At 42.2% G+C, this 18,718-nt stretch overlaps 1 protein-coding gene across 8 annotated transcripts in view; it reads right to left on the reverse strand.

Annotated features, from left to right (window-relative positions):
* The window catches only part of SLC4A4 (solute carrier family 4 member 4), a 228,399-nt gene that overhangs the window by 90,688 nt on the left and 118,993 nt on the right, over positions 1-18,718 (reverse strand). For 7 of the 8 annotated variants that reach the window (XM_040556789.1, XM_040556785.1, XM_040556786.1 and 4 more), the window contains 3 exons: positions 15,438-15,573; positions 8,761-8,921; positions 5,865-6,044 (listed from right to left, as the gene is read on the reverse strand). In XM_040556789.1, coding sequence (XP_040412723.1) covers positions 5,865-6,044; positions 8,761-8,921; positions 15,438-15,573 — 477 coding nt within the window. The remainder of the gene's footprint in view (positions 1-5,864; positions 6,045-8,760; positions 8,922-15,437; positions 15,574-18,718) is intronic. The other variant, XM_040556788.1, reaches the window with a different exon arrangement.

Raw genomic sequence — 18,718 nt, forward strand, 5'->3', positions numbered from 1 at the left:
AAGTCTACTTATTAGGAGCACAAATCTCCCCTGTTGGCAGCTCTGGAACCAATGTTTCGTCCCTGGTGTCTAAAATTCAAGCATCTTAGAAGCAGATTTCAAGCAAGTGGGTAAGGCAGCTGCGATTCGAGTTGTGCTGAGCAGTGCCAGGTAGCAGCACAGTCAGTAAGAATGGCAGACACACAGTACTTTAGGAAAAAAACAGGTCACTTCCCTGTAGGAGCCAACTTCAGCGTCCTGACTGTATACATACCCAGACATACACCAGTTAGGGCTTGGAAATACATAACTTCTTCTGTAATGCTTCAAATAATGCAAACAGCTCAACACATCACTGTTTTGATTTTTTTTTTTGAAAGTATCTCATTTATGGCTTAACCTCTCTCTTCCTGTACTATTATTATTCAACTGGCACTGTATCATTCAGCTCTCTGAAGGGATCAAGGATGCATTTTCTATGAAAAACACTCAGTTGGATAAAGCTGAACTCTAATACAGAATCAAAATAAAATCAGAGAAGTTTTCAGCAGCTACTAGCTGCCATTCTCGGTGCATCAGCCAATGCAGGACAGTGCAAGTGTTATTTTAACTCAACTGTTTCCAAGCTTCTCTGTCAGCACAGCAGAAATAAATAACATTCATTAGGTGTTTGGGCAGCGCAGACACCATTCACATGGTAATGGTAGCATGCCATTATTTATGAGGGTTAAATACTCACACATAAACACATCACAGTTTTCTACAGCCTCTGCCAACTTGTTTTCAGTACGATTCGATCGCTTCTCTTCAACACTTTTGCCAAAGCCTCTCGCAGGTGTTAAGTTATACAAAATGCTGGCAGGCAGGAAACTTTTAAACAAAACCGTTGAAAATATGCACCGCATGGCAAATTTCATCATCAAAGTACTGGCAAACATTTATGAGACAGTCCTCAGGCACCTGCACAAGGAACGGTGAGCATTGGTCTCATTTTCTACAGTGGCAAACCAATGGCAGATCTGCATTACAACCCAAAGGTGTGCCAGATGGGCAAAGACTGCTGGATAGCCTCTAGCATATACATTATTTATTGCAGGGGCTCGCTTCAAATGCTGTATCCTGTGCCAGGAAAGGACACATCTGAATTAACACAGAGAACTCTTAGAAAGCCAGTTGACAAAACAAGACACACAAAAAAAAACATCAAAAAAAAAAACGCAAGAGCTCAATTGGAACGTATCTGGAGGTCCTTGATGAACATATCGTGCATCTCAAATTTCTACCAATAGAAAGAAATGAAGAGGGCAGTGTCTTTGTAAGGTAACTTTTAGTAATTGCTCAGTACAGCTTTGTCTGCTCAGCTTTTGATAATCATCTTTTTCCTGTTGAATGGACAGCAAAGAACTGCTTTGATTTATCCTCCTCCATCAAGCGTCAAACAAGAAATTAACATCTTTTGCACAATTTCTTTCCCAAGAGCAAAGGGCTTGCCCAGAAAACATCCTCCCACAAACACGACCACTGGGCAAGGCCAAATACCCATCTTTATGACACGGTTATGAATAAAAAGCACACACTGCACACCTTTGCCGCTCAAAAGTTCAGTGTTTCTGCCAATCTGATTGCTATTTAGACTGTCATCAAGAGGAGCAGCGAAGCGAAAGAAGTGGGAGTGGGATGACTGCGCTGCTGCCAGCCGCGGTCATCCTGGGTGCGGTTTCCAAACACGCAGCGATCAGCTGGAGAGGGTCAGCGCTGAGCCGCTGCAGCGTGGGGGAGGCAGATGGGTGCTCTGGAGGTTACACAGTTTCTCGATGCAGTTTGCAAACTGCATTGCCTCATTCATGCAACAAGTCAGCTCCGAATGCCCAGGCCTGAGGTACTTTAAAGAAAGTCACAACAGTACACAACAGACTGAAGGTACACTCCTTTCTAGAGGCTAAGTCCTAGCAACTTCTGCTTCTTTACCTTCTTTTCCTGCTTTATGCATGAAGAATCTCTTAGGACACATTCAAAACTTTTAATTCTGAATAATCTGTTTAAATACCACAAGAGTAGTCTATAACAGGTTTACTGCAAAGGTAAGAAAGGCACAAACGATTTTCAAGCCTTTAAGGCTTTGTCACTTAATCATTTTGATGAGATGCAGGCACCTATGTATTTTCGACAACCATGGATCCAGGGGATATTTTCAGATTTCAGACCTATCGTATACACTTGAATAAATTTGTCACTATTTAATTTGGATTTTAAGTTTACCTGTAGCATTACTTGAAAAAAATATGAAGGAAATTCATGGGCAAAATCCCTGCTAATGACATGATGCTAAAGTGCTTCCTAAATAAATGTTTTGCAAAGTAATTGAATGCAATTAGATACTTAACAGAATCATAGGTTCCGAGGAAAGTGTGATTGCCCAGTAAGAGGCAGTAAGTTGCGTAACATTTTTTGTACATAACATACTGCAGGGTCTAGTTAAGCTTCATGCCTGCTTCATTAACAAACACACAGAGCTTGTGTAAGCTAAATTAGCAGGACACCTTGTAATTTACATCAACGTGCCTTATGGTTGGACCAAAGATGAGGAGTTACCCTTTTTAACAACAGCAGTAAACATCAGTCGAGCAGAACACCAAGCTGCTTCCTAAACATATCAGCCCAAAATCCTATTCTATAGAGGTGAGAAGTAAGCACTTCCCAGGTCTCGTGTCCTGAGGGACTGTTGTTCTCATTAACCTGGATGCAGCATGAATATTGTATGAGAGTTTCACTGACACTGAAACAGAAGGTAGAAACTGAAAGAAAGTATCTACCTGGAAAGAAACTCCAGGAAAATTTATGAGCGCTTGGGGCTGATGGCACTTTTATTATTGTTATTAGCCATGCTGAAAGGCAGCTGCACTCCTGTTGGCCTCATTAAATTTTTATCTGTCTAAAGGACAAATTCTGCCTTCAGAATCACAGGAGAGCACTCACTGAACTCCATGGAGTGTGATATAACTCCAGAATGTATTTCATTGAGTTATTTTTTCATTAAAGTGTAAATAATAAATAACAGTAACAACTATTCATGAAGTATTTCCCTTTGTATGCAGGTCTCTTCCTCCTTAATGCTCAAAGCACTTCAACTGTCATGAAACAGAACGCATTACGTATTCTCACAACATAGAAACATTCCAGGTGGGGAAACAGAGGCAAAAACAAACAGAAGAAGTGGCTGAAGGTCAGTCAGGAGGCTAAGCAAAGCCAGGAAAGTTTTTTGAGAATCAGTTCAACAGAGACAGGACCCTCACAGTCCCTTCTAACACGAAAACAAACGAACGAAAAACTAAGTCACCGACTGTCTGAGCAAAGCATGTCCCTAGCCATGAAAAATAAGCAGGGGCTGGAGTGAGAACTTAGATGAACACCCGTTGCCAGTATCATCCTCCCGGGATAAGCAAGCTATTATTTTCTTTTTAAACCAGCAGTGAATGTCTGGCTCCGTATGGGGAAGAGACAGGGCTAACCATCTGAGGTGTAGTTAAATAATACACTGTGCATGATTTACCTTCAAACCTCCTAAGTAAGTTTTAATTTCTCTTTACTCCATGAGGTTTTGATGACTCCTCAATGAGTGACTTTAACTGCACAGAGGAAGAATTCAACACTCACCAGCTGCTGAAAAAAGAGGAGGCTGTTACAAGCATATTGTTCAGCAAAAATAGATGCAAGACAGAAGTGGAAGGTGGATATGTGTTGTAAACAGAGCAAGTCTTAACCCCTTCAATTAGATTCTTGCTGTGTATGAAAGAGGTGCTAATTAAAGTAATATAATACAGTCAATTGTACAGGTTTCTTTACATTTCTATACTTTAGGAATTCCCTGAGACAGGTAATTTGAATAAAACACTACGCTTGATTTCTTGTTTAACCATAAAATAGGAAAAGAGCCTATCATTGCCCAAACGCACAGGCGCTGCCAACATCCAGGAGTTTCCCTTCTAGCCTCCTACGCAATTTGAGAGACATTTGCCCTGCTTGTGGAATTGTAAACGTACCAACAGCCAGTCTGTTACCATAGCTGTGTCTGTTACCATAACCCTGGGTGCTGCAGCACCTACTTTTAGGCACGTGGTTGGGGGCTAGAGCTGAGAACCAAGTGCATCCCCTACACCATGCCCAGGGAGACTGAAGCAGCCGATGTCTGTCTTAAGTTTTGCCTCCCATACCGCATGGCTCCAAGTGCAGGATCCTTCTCCTCAAAGCAAGCCTGCTCACTTTGTCAAAGGTCCAGAAAGACACCACCACAAAAATACATTTTACTTGCAACAGATGTATCCACCCCACTCCTTGCACACACACTTCACACACTTTTTTTCACACACACACATACACACTTTTCACACACACACACACAGAAAGCAGAAGCCTTCCATGCACGCAGTGGGGCAGTGGGGAGTTTGTTGGGAGCCCAGTGGGAAGACAGTGGAAAGCCCCATAGCATGTGCTGGGAAGAAATCAGTTTCTTGATCCCAGCTGAAAACAAATCTGAGTTAGTTGCTGGGTGCCCAGTCCCGACATGATTAAGGCATACTCCAAGGATCTGAAGTGCCTGGCATATTTAAGGGCAAAAACTGGGGCACCTACAAATTTTACACCTGTCTGAAGCTACTGTGAAATGAGCAGGGGGTCTTGAGGAGCAACAGTCCGAAGCACAGTCCCTATCTTAGCTCCACTGGGCTCCTGCAAGGATATTCACAGAAAAGCTGCACATCCAGGACATTTCCTTGATTCATGTTACTGTGCCTTTGTGTTACTCATTTAATCATTGCATTAGCAAGACACTGGTACATGATAAGATGCATCATCAAGAGCAATAAATATTTTTCACATGTGCATACACACTTGTTGCAAAAGCAAAGGACAATTGAAAGCAGGAAATATTAATTAAGTACAATAAGTTAGGGAGAAATGTTAGGGTGAGTTCAAGAAGCAGAACACAGAAAGCTTAGAGGCCTTCAACGTAGCAAGATGACCATCAACTTATTTCTGTTTCTGGATATTTTGAAATGGTAACTTTTAGACAAGCTTCCATACTGCAACATGAGGCAGTTTGCAGAACTCCAAGACATAAAAATAGGCCTAAAACATCCTCTTTTTTTTTGATTCCCACTAATATGACTGCAAATTTCCTTGTTTGAATAACTACAGTGTCATTGCCAAGGCCTCTACTGCTGTCTGTATCCACACACACACACACACACAGACACCACAATATACACAACACTATACATGAAGTAATTTTTAGAGAGAAACAGAGACATAATATACAACATAATACCACAAAGCAATTTTAGGATGAATAAAGCAAAATGGAAAATCAGCTTTACCCACACTGGACAATGATTGCATGGCAATAAAATGCAAGCTAGATTTTACTCTCGCATAATTTTTGATTTAGAGTGCCATCGACACCATCTGTTACAGAAATCGAACACGCACAAAAGCTTCATCTCTGCACAAGCATTTCAGAGGATCAGCCTTTTTGGTTCAGGCACGCTTGGAGTTTGTTGTCAGCCTCCCTTTCCTAATGCTGTTCCTACCTCACCTCCTACACACCAGCTGCGGGAGCACCTCTCCGCTTTTCCTGTGCTGCTGTATCCTGCTGCCTACCTGCCACCTCCCCTCCTCTCCCACTCCGTCCAGTGAAGATATGGTTAGAGCAATGTGCCACGGCAGAAGCAGCCATCAGAGCCCACCACTGATGTGTTATCAGTATGGGTCTTGCTACACTAATTGTGGGTTAGAAAAGCATTATCATGGCAACGGAGTTAGTTTTTGGCGGGCAAGTTTGGTGGGTTGCTTTAAAACGGAAGGCTATAGCCAGTTAGCCTCTGCATTACCATTATCGGGGTTGGTAAACATCCTACTTGCACTGGAGACGGTCTTTCCAATGTCTGCCAGAGAGCGCAGGTTGGACTTCTTGGTCTGGTGCCGGTGCTTCCTGAGCAGCGTGTAGGTGACTTTGTCCTTCATGTCAGATTTCAAAAGCCCCGTCTCAATCTGATTGTCAACAATCATTTCTGTTGCACACAAAGGGGTGAGGAAGAGAGGAAAATGAATGACAAAGCACAGAACTTGGCTACATTAAGGGATAGCTAGGAGAGGGAAGTAATTGTCACCCTCCTATTTTGAAGTCTTTCCTTCCCATCTCAAAGCTACCACCAGGTTTTACCATTTTATTTCTAAAGGCAATCTCCTCTAATCATTTCTTTTGCAATGAAAGCAGTGTTTTCATCAAGAAAAACCCATCAGCCACCAACACACACCTTTTCCACCCAAACTCCCTTGTGTTATTTCCATACATGCCACTCAGAGGGCTTCAAATCAACTCTTCCCTGGATAAGATGGTTCTTAGTTCAGAGATGGTACTCTGCTCCAACCCTGAGGTTTTGTAAAGAAGCTGCAGCTACACTGTGAGTTCCAGGATGATCCCCAAAATAGCATGGTTAAACTTCTATTAGATTCAACAAGGCCTGAGTTCACCTCACAGGCCCCCGATAAAAACCTAATCTAACTCCAGGAAAAAGTCCTGGAGATGAGCCACTAATTAAATCTTTCATTCTTAGAACTAAAGTAAAATGACAGCAACTACAAAAGGCAGAACTTGCTCCCATTTTCACAGGCCATATTATGGGGCTTAGCCCTTAACTGAATCACCACAAAAGAACAACATCCAACTCACTGCAAAGACTGCTCACTTTCCATCAACTCTCTCCTCTCTGTTCCTCTGTCCCAGGGGGAGAGGTAGCCAGATATATTTAAAAAATCACTATTGTGCATTAAATCTCACACTAAGCTGTTCCTTTTATTACTTCAGTTAACGTGCTGTCCCCCCGGGGAATGTGGTAGCTCTTATTTGTCTACCAGTAACTTTTTATTTGTGTTAATAATAAAAGTTATGTGAAAGTGGAGGCAGAACATGCATCACATTTGCTAACTCAGTGAGTCAGAAAGTCATCTTCTATATGCTGCTACCCAAGAATTAATGCCTCTCAAATCACTAGGGAAAAAAGCCTAGTCCTTCCACCCTAACTCAGAAAAGAATGACTATAAGCATGTAGGTATGGTTACAAAAATGTTTGGCAAAAGTTTTATTTTTGTAAGATGCTGTTTTTCTCCAGGCTTTCGTTCGTATTTTTTGTCAGTGATTTTTGGAATACTTCCTTCAGAACAAAATGCCTTTCTTCATCAAGTTTATCCTTCTCCATCTGGCAAGTATTTACTCCCTTTCGTGCTTCTGATATAACTCAAGTCAACAAAGAGAGCTCTGTGCATTTTACTTTCCTGCCTGTCACTACTGAACCTCAACAAGGTGATCATGATTAAATACTTCTGGAAAGCAAGTCTGTGGTCTTCTTAGACACCCCTCTGTATCTGATTAAAGGACCTGGACCTATAACAGCAAAAATAGCCCACTCAGGACAGTAGTACAGCAACAGCAGTCACTGATTTGTCATTTAGTCTCTCAGAAATTAGGCTTGATTTGGATGGTGAAAAGGGTTATTCGAGGTGATATCTCAAAGTGACTTCATCCAGAATAACTTATTTTTTTAAAAACTTTGCAATGCTGTGCACTGGGATACAGACACAGAAATAAAAGAAAATAAATGCCACCACAAGCACCTACAAAAAAAAGTTCAAAACTCCGTAGACAATATCAGAGGCAGCTTCTCTAATTCCAAGTCTTACAAACTAATGCAACACTTGTCATCTGATAATTTTATGCCAGGACAACACTAAGCCTGAGTCCTGAGATTATGATTCAAAGCACTGAGTTCTGGAGTGTTTTTATTTCATTTTGTTCCTCTACACCTCTTTCACATAATGCCTATCAAACTCAGTGTATTGTTTAAATGTACCTCCACTGGATGGCTCATTTCTTAGGTTTATTTTAGATGCCTTTTTACATGTCATCGGGAACATGGTATAGCTCTTGGCAATGTCACTGAGTGTCATCCTGGGCCACAGCTATTTTGACAGAAAAAAAATTGCCATCCCATTCATCAGAATCAGCTGATTCTGTGACTGCTCTTCACCCTCCTTTGCCAGAGGGGAGTGCTCCTATTTCACACAGACCCTTCACCTGCTTTTAGCAGCCCACCCTGGAAACTCACCCCAAACCAGTCTGTGGTCTGACTACGAGGGCCCAAAACTACAACTGTTCTTCTCAAAGCAGTACCTGCTGGACACTTCTAACCACAGAGAGGTAGCCTTTTAAATGCTACATTTCCGATAGTAAACATCAATTGTCAGTGTATGCCTTTCCTTTCAGACACACATGGTAAACATCGGATATCTACTTCAAGATGCAACTGATTCTATATAGTTCAAGGTAAACATAATTATCACTGAAGTGGATTCCTTCACTCTTCTTCACAAATTGAGAAGGCTCCCTTTCGTTTATTGGTTATCCACCTCCAAGCACTTTCTAGTTTTCCCTGTTACTCCTAGGAGGATTATTTCTTTGTTTTACTTCTTTAAGGAAAAAGGAGTGCTTTCATCAGGCAGTGAAAATGGAGGGACTGCCTCAAAGAGAGGGGAAAAAGCCTGGAATCTTCCAACATGGTTATTTCACACTTTATTCCAGGAAGACTGTGGAAATAATAAATTCTCATGTGTTTTTCTGGGGGGAAAAACAGTCACGCTCAGTCCCTTGCCTTCAAAAGAAACCATCATCAAGGTTAATTAAAAGTTGTAGGGCATTGTTTAGGGAAAGAGCCAAGGAAACTTACTTACCCACCACCTGAGGGAGAGAAGAGGCCTCCATATCCAGCATTATCGAGCCTTTCTCTATACACGTCCTTAACTCAAACAAGCTGTGCAGGGATAATGTGGCCACATGAGGTTTACTCCATCGTTCCCCACCTTGTTCTACCTTCTCCTCGAACTTTATCCACCTGCAAGAGGGCAGAGCAATGAGACTGTGTTGAAGTTGTTGCTCCCTCCAATCCGTGCAGACCTATCTGAAAGAAGCAACAGCTGAAATATCACAACATACTGACAAGTTCAAGCGTACACATTTTCCCACACATCCTTAAGGCCACAAATCCATGATCAAGTTGCAAAGGCTTAATGAGTTGGTATGTGTTAGTTGAGCAGTGATAATGCTGTATCTGCTTGTAAACTATCCCAAATGTAAGGTAAAACATGTTATCTTTAATAGCTTTCACCAAGCCTTAAACTAACACAGTTTACCTCATGTTTGCTCCAGGCCAAGAATACAGAGGTAGTTTCAACAACTCAGCTGACACCCGCTAATTCCCTCCCTCAGCTGCACACCCAGTCCCTAACACGACGCTCTGCATCACTCTGAGTACAACTGCTCCACCAGATCCAAGCAAATCAAAGTCAGGTAAGTATATTCACACTTAATAACTAATCAAAAGTAGCCAGTGGTGAGAGGTGCTGATGGAAAGGATGGAAAAAATCAACATTTCTGGAAATAAGGTGACTTGCATTCAAGGGTTCCGATCCAGACAACAAAATCTGAAAGCTTCACCTCCTGTTTAAGGAATCAGGTAAGCTTGGGGCAGGAAAAGTATGAGAAAACTGCAGAGAAAGGTAAGGCATAAATATCAGTAAATGGACCTCAGCTTTTACGTTCCTCTTCTTTCATCTGCTCACAATTTGTAAACAAAAAGGCAGTATCTATATGGGATTGTAACTACACCCTGCTCTAACATAGCCCCTTTTTCTCTAGGGCTCAGAGCCTTTACCAAGGCTGCACATAACAGTGGGTATTGAGCAGTGGGGCAGCAGGGGCACAGCGCAGATATTTAACTCACACAAAAAGTTTCACACCCCTGCTTCCCAGAGCTCAAATCTGTGGTCTGCCAGCTGGAGGCAGAGAAGCCTCTGCTGCCCATTCTCCTTGCCACAGGTCCCCTGAGTAGGGCAAAGACACGGGTCATCTTCAAGTGTATGAGCACAGGAGAAGCACCAGGGCTTTGCCAAAACTCGGCAGCCTGGCCAACAGTCAGGAGCACTGCATAGTGCTGCCCAAGAGGAGCAGGCTGGCAGGAGGCAAAGGGCAGAGGAGAGCAGCATATCCCAAACAGATCCAAACATGTTCTGGAAGGAACAAGTGAGCCACCAATGGAAAAGACAAATTAAGGGCTTCGTTGTTTCTCTCTGTTCTCTATCCATTGTTTAATCATTTAACAAAGTAGGTCTGAAAAAACAGAAAGCTCATCTCTCTAGTTGAAGATTAGAGCAAAGGTTAAATGCCGTTCTGTGCGAAATACTCTTTACACCCCTAAAACCATGTCATCACAGCAGGCAAGCAAGAGGTTTACCCCACGGATCGCAACCCTAACCTCCGCTGCCGAAGGCGGCCAGCCGGAGCGTGACCCGCTGTGGCTCCGCGCTGCCCTTGGCTCCTGCCACTGCCAGCAAGGTGTTTGCACAGGTGGCCGGCCAGGGCCTGCGCAAACAACAACTTCTGTGGGACCCACAGGAGGAAATTTCACCTGGCTCAGACTTTTGCTGCACTTATAAAAGGAAAAGAAATGGCACAGGCCTTTTCCTTTATTGCAGCACCCAGCTACGGCTGCGCTGTGAGCACGGAATGCAGGAGAAAGGAAGATGTTTTAATGCAACCTGATTGCAAAGTACAAGTGCATTCTAATCCTGTCCCGAGATACTATTTTAATATACTTGGCTAAATGAAAATTCTACTGAGTAATATAAGGGGATTACTAAGACAAAGAAAACATACATGTGAAGGTAAGGAAGTCACAAAGTGGTTCAAGAGAATATTATTAATGCCAAGTGAAATCATATTCCTAAAAAATGTATTACTTGAGGATTAATCAATTATGCTTTTCAACTGCAATAATCTCTTCTGAGACTTCATTATTCAGAAGTTGCTTTTTAACCCACGCGAAGAGACTGAATTTGAGCTCTGAGTAACAAGGTTGTATTCAGCTCACACCACCTGGGTATTTGCTAGGAAAGCACAGTGACTTGGGCACCTGCACATCTGTGGAGTTCAAAGGGTGTGTGACATGGCCACATGCGTATGACTGGATCATACAGTTACTGAGATCATATCAAAGACAGTGAGATGCTGCTTACCCTGCAACAGCATAAAGGCTGCAAATTACAAAGCATTTGTATTTTTGGTGAAAGTGTATAATTCACAATTATTAATATTTGCTTTCTGCAAACCAATGCCAGTACTTAGTTAAGCAATGCTCTCCACATGGCTTTCCTTATGCTTAATACATGTCTTCTTCTTTAGGGCTTTTTATTATTATTCCCTACTATATACTTCACCTAATTAAATACACTGGTTTGCCAAGGACCATGCAAAGCAAAGGAGAGGTTTACAAGGAGGCATCTTCAGTGTGAACTGAACTGAACCAATCTGGTGTGCTACTTCACTCACAAATGATACCTAAAGCGATAAAAATGAGCCAAACCTGAAGCAAAGGTAGTCCCAGACACCTCCCAGGAGCCAGAAGTGCCCAGTTTGAAGGCAGATGTGGCTTTGAGGACATTGAACTGCGTGGTCACTCCTCATTCCATCAGGGGAAATCACTGAAAGACCACTCCTGGTGCAATACTTTCCTAAACTAACCTACCAGAAGATATCGTGCTACTGTGAAATTATCATCAGCTACACGCATCCCCTCTTGTTGATAAAGACTTGAGGATACACCAGAAATATCTGTTAATGTTCAGAAAATAAGCCAAAAGCATGTCAAGACAGAAATTTGGTACTTTGTACAGTGTACATCTGTGCTATGGCAAAGATCATACTTATGCACCTGGTCATTGAAGTATCATCAAAAAAGACTTTGCAAACTAGGACACAAAATGTGCTATCAAAAACAACCATTGACACAAGACCACACAGAAAAGCTCACTCACACCCAGAAAGTTGCATGGGCAGCCTCTGAACGTTGGAACAAAGTGTCTGACTTTTAGGGTGGAGGAGAGTGGAAAGGACAAAAGAGAGAGATGTAGGGTTAATGCTTCCTATTGGGTGGATTTCAAATTGTACATCTCAAAACAGAGTTTCCTGAGTGTTGAAGGCAACTCTATCGGCAGCATAACAGCAAGATGCTGTTTCAGGGCAAACAACTATCAACATTGTTACTTGAGAAAATTAACAACCAAATTTCTTTCTTATTATTTCTATCCCCCTCTGTTTTTTTTACATCTCCACATTCTTCCTTTCTGCCACTTTTAAGTCACTTGCAATAGCTAGTAAAAATTCTTGTGACCACATCAGAGAAGCAGCAAGGTACGGCAAACAACACCCATGTAGTGTTACACCTCTTGGACCTTACTACACTGGCAGCTCCAGCAAAGCTGGCACTGTGGACGTCTGAATTCAGGAACATATAGGCATCACCAGCTCCAAAGGACAGAGATTTGCAAGAAAAATCTGCCACCAGTGCACTTGGTTGCCTCCAGAATAACATCTTACTCTTCAAATGCTTCTCTGGGAGCCTTCAGTATATTCAGCGTAGACATACCATGAAGACAGCTATTATCTCTGCTAGCCAGTATGCAGGACTCATCTTTTTTATTTTTAAAGCCCTATAAAGGATTGCATAAAAGGCATGTTAATATTGTAATGAGGAAAGAGGTGAAGGATGTAAATGTACTGTTTGACAGAGCTTGCATAAAAAAGCAACCGTAATTAAAGATTTTAAAAGCCTATCCGCCAGCTTACAACCCTTTCAGTCCTTGTCACTGTCACCAGGATCTTTCTGCCATCTCCCTGCCTTGCAGAATGACAATCTCCACTATGGTGTGCACATCTTCGTTCCCAAATGTAATGGACTGAGCCTCAAAATAGCTGGTGGCCTCCAGCTGTTTCAGGTCTTTCTTTTCCTTTTACCAGCTTGCTCTGTATCCTTTAACTACTATTGAAAGGCAAACATTCACATGTTGGTGCAACAACTTGTCCATCCACACCAAGCAAATCGATTATGAGCACCAAAAACAAAAAAAAAGACAGAACAAGGAACACCCAGTGACCCAAATCTTCAGGTTACCTTTTAACAGCAATAAACCTTCCCTTTTACTGCTCTATTTCTAATGCATTTACAGGGCTGCGTTATGAAACACTCTACAATAAAGATATTTTTCCAAAACTTCTCTTTTTTGTTAATCATGACCAGACCCCATCACTAATGTGTGACAGGACCACACAAAGGAGTAAGACATCCTCAAGCCCTGGTCATGGACTGATGTACTTACTATCTGAAATGTCACTGAGTGCAGGGGGGTAACTATAGCCCATTTACACTGGGGTTGCAGCACAGACAGCTGAAGTCACATGGATCAAGAGTCAAGCTACGCAATTAAAGATATTCTTCTGGAAGCATTTTAAAGTCAGTATCTTGAAGGTTGCTACTAGAAATGTTCCGTGCCATGTTCCAGTTTTTCTGTTGATCAGAACTCCTCTGGTACTATTTGCTAAACCCTGTCTCTCCTGACAGCTCCCACTCTATGTCAAGTCTTAGACCCATCAGCTGCAGTGAGCGGCAGAGCATGCAGCTCCTCAACTACCAAAGCAGAGCTGGCCAGCTCTAGCTCGTATATTCTGCAGCAAGAGCCACTCGGCAGCTTACAGCAGGTTTTGTTTTGCTAGATTAAGTCATTTCAGGAAGATACTGAAAAATCCTGAACAATTATACACTGTGCAAGATCACCATCGACAAATTACCATGAAAGTCAGGAAGTTAGCCAAGGTTAAGAATTTCACTGTGCTTCAAGAGGTTGTCCCCTCTTCAAGTATTTAATATAGATATGTATCACTCAAGGGAGAGAGGCATATATACAGCTGAATCTAGCACTTCTACTGAAGATGTATTTCACATGTGAAATCAGAAAGCATTTTCAAAGAGGAAGAAAACCTCCCTTTTTCTCTACAGCTGCCTGATGGTAAAAGAGCACCAGCATATCCCTCTGTAAGGTTCTTGGAACGTAAAAGCAGAGGGCTCTTGATGGATGCTTCTCAAGACATATAAATGTTTTGTCATTTCTCATGCAGGACATGGGGTATCTTCCTCCCAATGGCTAATGTGGACTTGAGGAAAACAGAGCTTCCCAATTTTTATATTACAAAGGAGAGACCCAATATAGTGCTCAATATGAAGCACACCATCAAGGTCTGAACTGCAGAAGAGCCTTAACAAACTGTCATTAAAAACCCTTCTCAAAGGCCTATACATAGAGGAACGCATAATTTGCCATAAAAAGCAGAGGCGGGCGGTACACATGACAACATGCAAGTACTGAACTAATGATAAGAGGGAAGAAAAGAAATAAAGGGAGAAAAGGATGACCAATAAGAAAGGAGTTAAAGAGTAAAGGTGAAAAGTCTTTAAATAGGCTCTACAAGTGACCGAGAAGTAAAAATAAAACAAGATAAGGGGGTAAGGGGGTAGGCGGTGGAGCAGTTCATTAAATCACAGGTAAAGAAGATTAAGGTAGCCAAACAACATTGGCTACCTCCAAACACAGTAGGTGCCCCTAAGACTGGAAGGTGGGGAAAGAGCTTAGCACAGCCACAATAAAGGAAAACGAAAAGCCCAAAGTTAAGAGAGGGGGATTGGGAACAGGGATGGGAAAACCCCAGGCTGCTCACCAGCTAGGTAAGCACCTCTTTCTAGGGGAAAGTTTCAGACCTTTGCAGTTAGGGGCTTTACCTCTCAGGGCAAACCCAATAAAAAGATTTTTGCTGTAGAAAAACTACACAAGGCAGGAAGCAGCCTTTAGATCTTGAATCCAATCCAATGGCTCCTTCTATGTTGCTCAGAAATAAGCCATAAAAAACTTGTGTCAAACAGGGCAAAAAAACATGCCAGTCCTAAACCAGCACCATTAAAGAGACAGGGAGAGAACTTAGTCAAGAAACTCAAAGCAGGCAATCCAATCCAGAATTTAACACACCTTGAATAATTTGGAAGGAAAAAAAAAATAAAAACCTTGAGGATTTTTTGCCAATTTAAAGTTAATTTTATCAGTAACTCATTAGGAGAAGGATGCGGTCAAAATGTTCCAATCTGTGGTGTGTGAATTTAAGTAATTATAGCAATAGAATTTAAGTAATTTTAACACATTTACAGAAGCTTTAGTTTGGCGATGGTATTGTTGATGTTTGCAATGCACTAGTAAGCCCATATCGATTTTGGGTCTCCATATGCAACCCATTCAAGTCAACCTGGCACTCTGATTTTTCTAGTTGTTGTTTTAAATTAATATTTACACAAATCTGTGAGTTCTCTCAGTTATCCAAGAAAGGTAAATTCACCTGTAGGAATTCTTTCTGTGGACTTCCCAAGCCATTCTGTAGCGTGGACATTACCCCCCTTGAGTGCTAAAGAGGAATTTTCCATGGGATTTCTGAGTAGCTGCCCTTCCCTTTCAGGGTAAAGTTAAAAACAACCCACCTGGCAGTCTCTTTCCATTCCATCTCTTGTCCATCAACGGCCAGAAGCTCATCCAGCTCTGTGAAAAGCTGCGGGGGCGCTGGGCTGTCATCTTCCTCTCCAAGAATGAAGCGGATGCGTTCGGCAGCGGGGGAGACTGCAGAGGTGAAAATACTGCGGTTAACAGCCTGAGAGATGACCAGGGACGTGCGGCTCTTTTCCTTTCCCTTCTCCCCAAAGCCATTCAGCTGTTTCTCCAGGCTGTCTTTTCCATTTGACATCCTAGTTGTGGTTGGAGGGGCGTGAGGGAGGGTTTGTGTATCTCCCTCTCCTCCCTTCCTTGCTTCTCACTTACTTCTTAAAACTTCAAGCTGGGAGTAAAGTTCAGGAAAACTTGTCTCTTCCTACAGTCCTTAACTATGTTACAGCAATTTGCAGCCCTTGTAAAAAAAGAGCTATCAAGCTCAAAACCAATATGCTCTATGGTGCGTGCCCAAGGACCTTTAGTACTCTGATCAGCTGAGATCCTTAGCCCCCTTTTTTATATGACGTAGAACCAGTTTCAGCCAAACTGTTTTGGGGCTTACTGTGACAGCATCCCATAGCCAGCTTTCCCCTCCCTGTCAACACGGCTCATGCTCTCATTGGCCTGCAAGGCAAGCCATAACCTTCCCAGACCTATTGCTAGAAAACACAGGAATATTTAACAGAAAGTTTGTGCCATCTATACATGAAGAATGTGCCTGAATGCATTTAGTCAGGCACCAATGCACTGAAAAAAAACACACCTGTACCCATGGGGAAACGACTGCCCATTTAGGCAGAAGAAACTAGAAACAACACATGCTCTTTTGGTAGTGCAAGTGAAGTTCATTTGTGTTTCTACCTAAAGGAGAATGAGCAGAACCCCCCTCCTGGTTAAGAAACGGACATGACTCAAAATTAAAAACTGAAAACCTCACTGAGCACATGCCTAGACCTAAGGGCAACTCCCAGAGGCAACTGGGGCTCGTGCAACCAAAGCAGCATTGCTGGAGGACCTCTTGGGGTCTACACTTTTTTTCTTATCATATCACCTTAAAACGAAGGTGCGATACTGGGCAATTTTAAGACAGACATCCTTTCTGCTGAATGTTTATTAGCATTAGAGTTAAACAGCAGACTATGAACTTTGAACAGTTCTGCTAAAAACTCCTTTCTTTTCAAAAGATCAGCTGTCTGGCTGTTGCAATATAATTAATTACACCAGGTGTCCAATCACCATTGATTTTTCCAGGGTAAGCAAAGTCTCAACTTGTAATGTGAAAAAAGAAACCAATAGGAAACATGGCCTTTTCATTTGTCTTTTTTTTTCTTGTTTTTTAAAGAAGCCTTCATAGTTTTCTTCTTCAATTATTAAGCAAACATTGATGCAAATTTAATTTCTCACCAGCTAGTATACTTTTGTAATAAAAAAGCTTTTTTTTCCTATTGAAAGTACATTTACAGTTAAAGAAAATAATTTAATGAAACTATCTTTTCTTATTATTATTTTTGCAGTTGGTGACATTTTTCCCCCTGTTGCATTGGTTTTAATGCTCCCAATTGCAGTAATACAGCAGTAGGGACATACCTCACTGAAGGGAACATTTTTTACCCAAAGCTTTAGAGCCAATTGCAATTTTTGCTCAAGCTGTTCAGAATGCTCCTGCAGTGAGAGAGAAGACCAGGCTTCCTTCTGAAAGCAATGCACTGCTGAAAACGTTTTGTTTCACAAATCTGAGTTTTGCTCTAAAATACCTACATGAATTAGAAGCCTGGTTTCCAGCTAGGTCCATTTTACTTCTCTCCACCTCCTTCCTCTCCTTTAAGGCTTTTCAGGCTCACTGGTCAGCAGTGCATCGTGAGCTGCCCCTGCGATTCTCCTTTTTCCCATCACAAAGGCCTCAGCAACACTGCCCTTCCTCACAGAAGCACCTGCCAGCTAGGTGCACCAACCTCTGTGCTTCCCAAAGCTATCTTCACGTCTTCACAGTCACAACATCTAAGGCTCTGCAAAGTGGTGCTGGTCCAGAACTGTTTCCAGAAATCCACCATTTAGCCCACCAGCTTCACTACCCTGAGACATGGCCACAGCTCTTCTTCACAGAACTGCATAGCACAACTCAATCCTAAACCCAAATAATTACAGCATGTGCATCCCAATGACTGCTCATGGCTGCCCCTTTCCCATGCCCATCATTTCAAGGGTACCATTTCACAAGCACAACATCCTCAGGACATGCACTAGACCAGCCTGTGTGTCACCATTATGAACACAGGCACTATCACATATATCCTTCTGCCTTTTAATTGCAGGACAATAGGGCTTGACCCTGTAGATCGCTGCACAGTTCACAGATCATCACAGCTTCCTGGCCTCATGGGACAGGTGCCCAGGAGGCAGCAGAGCTTGAGGACAGGCAGGGTTTGCCTGCTGCTGTCTCCCCCTGTGCTACCAGTCACACTGAGTGACTTGCAAGTCAAAGCACAGCGGGCATCCGATTTGCTCCCATGATTGAGAGCAAGGTGTAAGGTGTGTGTATGAAACGTAAGTGAAGCAACATAAACATACATCAGTAGAAAGCAAAGTTCACACAACCAGCTGATCCATTCCTTTGCCATTATGTCACATAAGCAACATCGCCCGCGATTCAGTAAGTTTCCCAAACTAACTACACAAAGCTCAGTTCTTCCTTTGAGAAGATCTATAGTTTCCCACAAAAGCAAAAACATTCCCACAGGATATTCCTGAAAAAGAGAGAAAAATATTGCTAAGCTGAATTTAAAAAGACATTTAGTTCTTGGAAAATACACATTAACCCTTTTGGTAATTAGCACTCTTACATAAGCATTAGTTTCTACAATTTTTTTTCTTTTTCTTCAGAAATGTTTCTCACAATCCGTGAGGTGCATAACAAGCATTTGATTACTTGACTTGGATGTAACAGATGCTCTTGGCAGAATAGTTCCAGAATATATCTGCAAACACATAGCCTTATGCATGAAAATCGTCCTTGCAATTATAAAAGCAATTTGGACTAAAAATCTGCATCTAAAACACATTGAAAATAAACATTAGTATAAATAATTAAGATTTTCCTATTTCAAAAACCCAAATAGGTGTAACACTTGAGCTCATCTTCATACAGTCAGCTCAGATCAGCCGCAGGGCCAGGAGTTTGTGCTGAAACCAATGCACCTGAGCACTAGGAGGCACAGTTCAAGTTCTGCTTTCTCCACACCACTTTGGCTTGGGGTAAATCATTTCGCTGCTCAGGACC

This window comes from Cygnus olor, chromosome 4 (genome assembly GCF_009769625.2).
Source record: "Cygnus olor isolate bCygOlo1 chromosome 4, bCygOlo1.pri.v2, whole genome shotgun sequence".
Taxonomy (NCBI): domain Eukaryota; kingdom Metazoa; phylum Chordata; class Aves; order Anseriformes; family Anatidae; genus Cygnus; species Cygnus olor.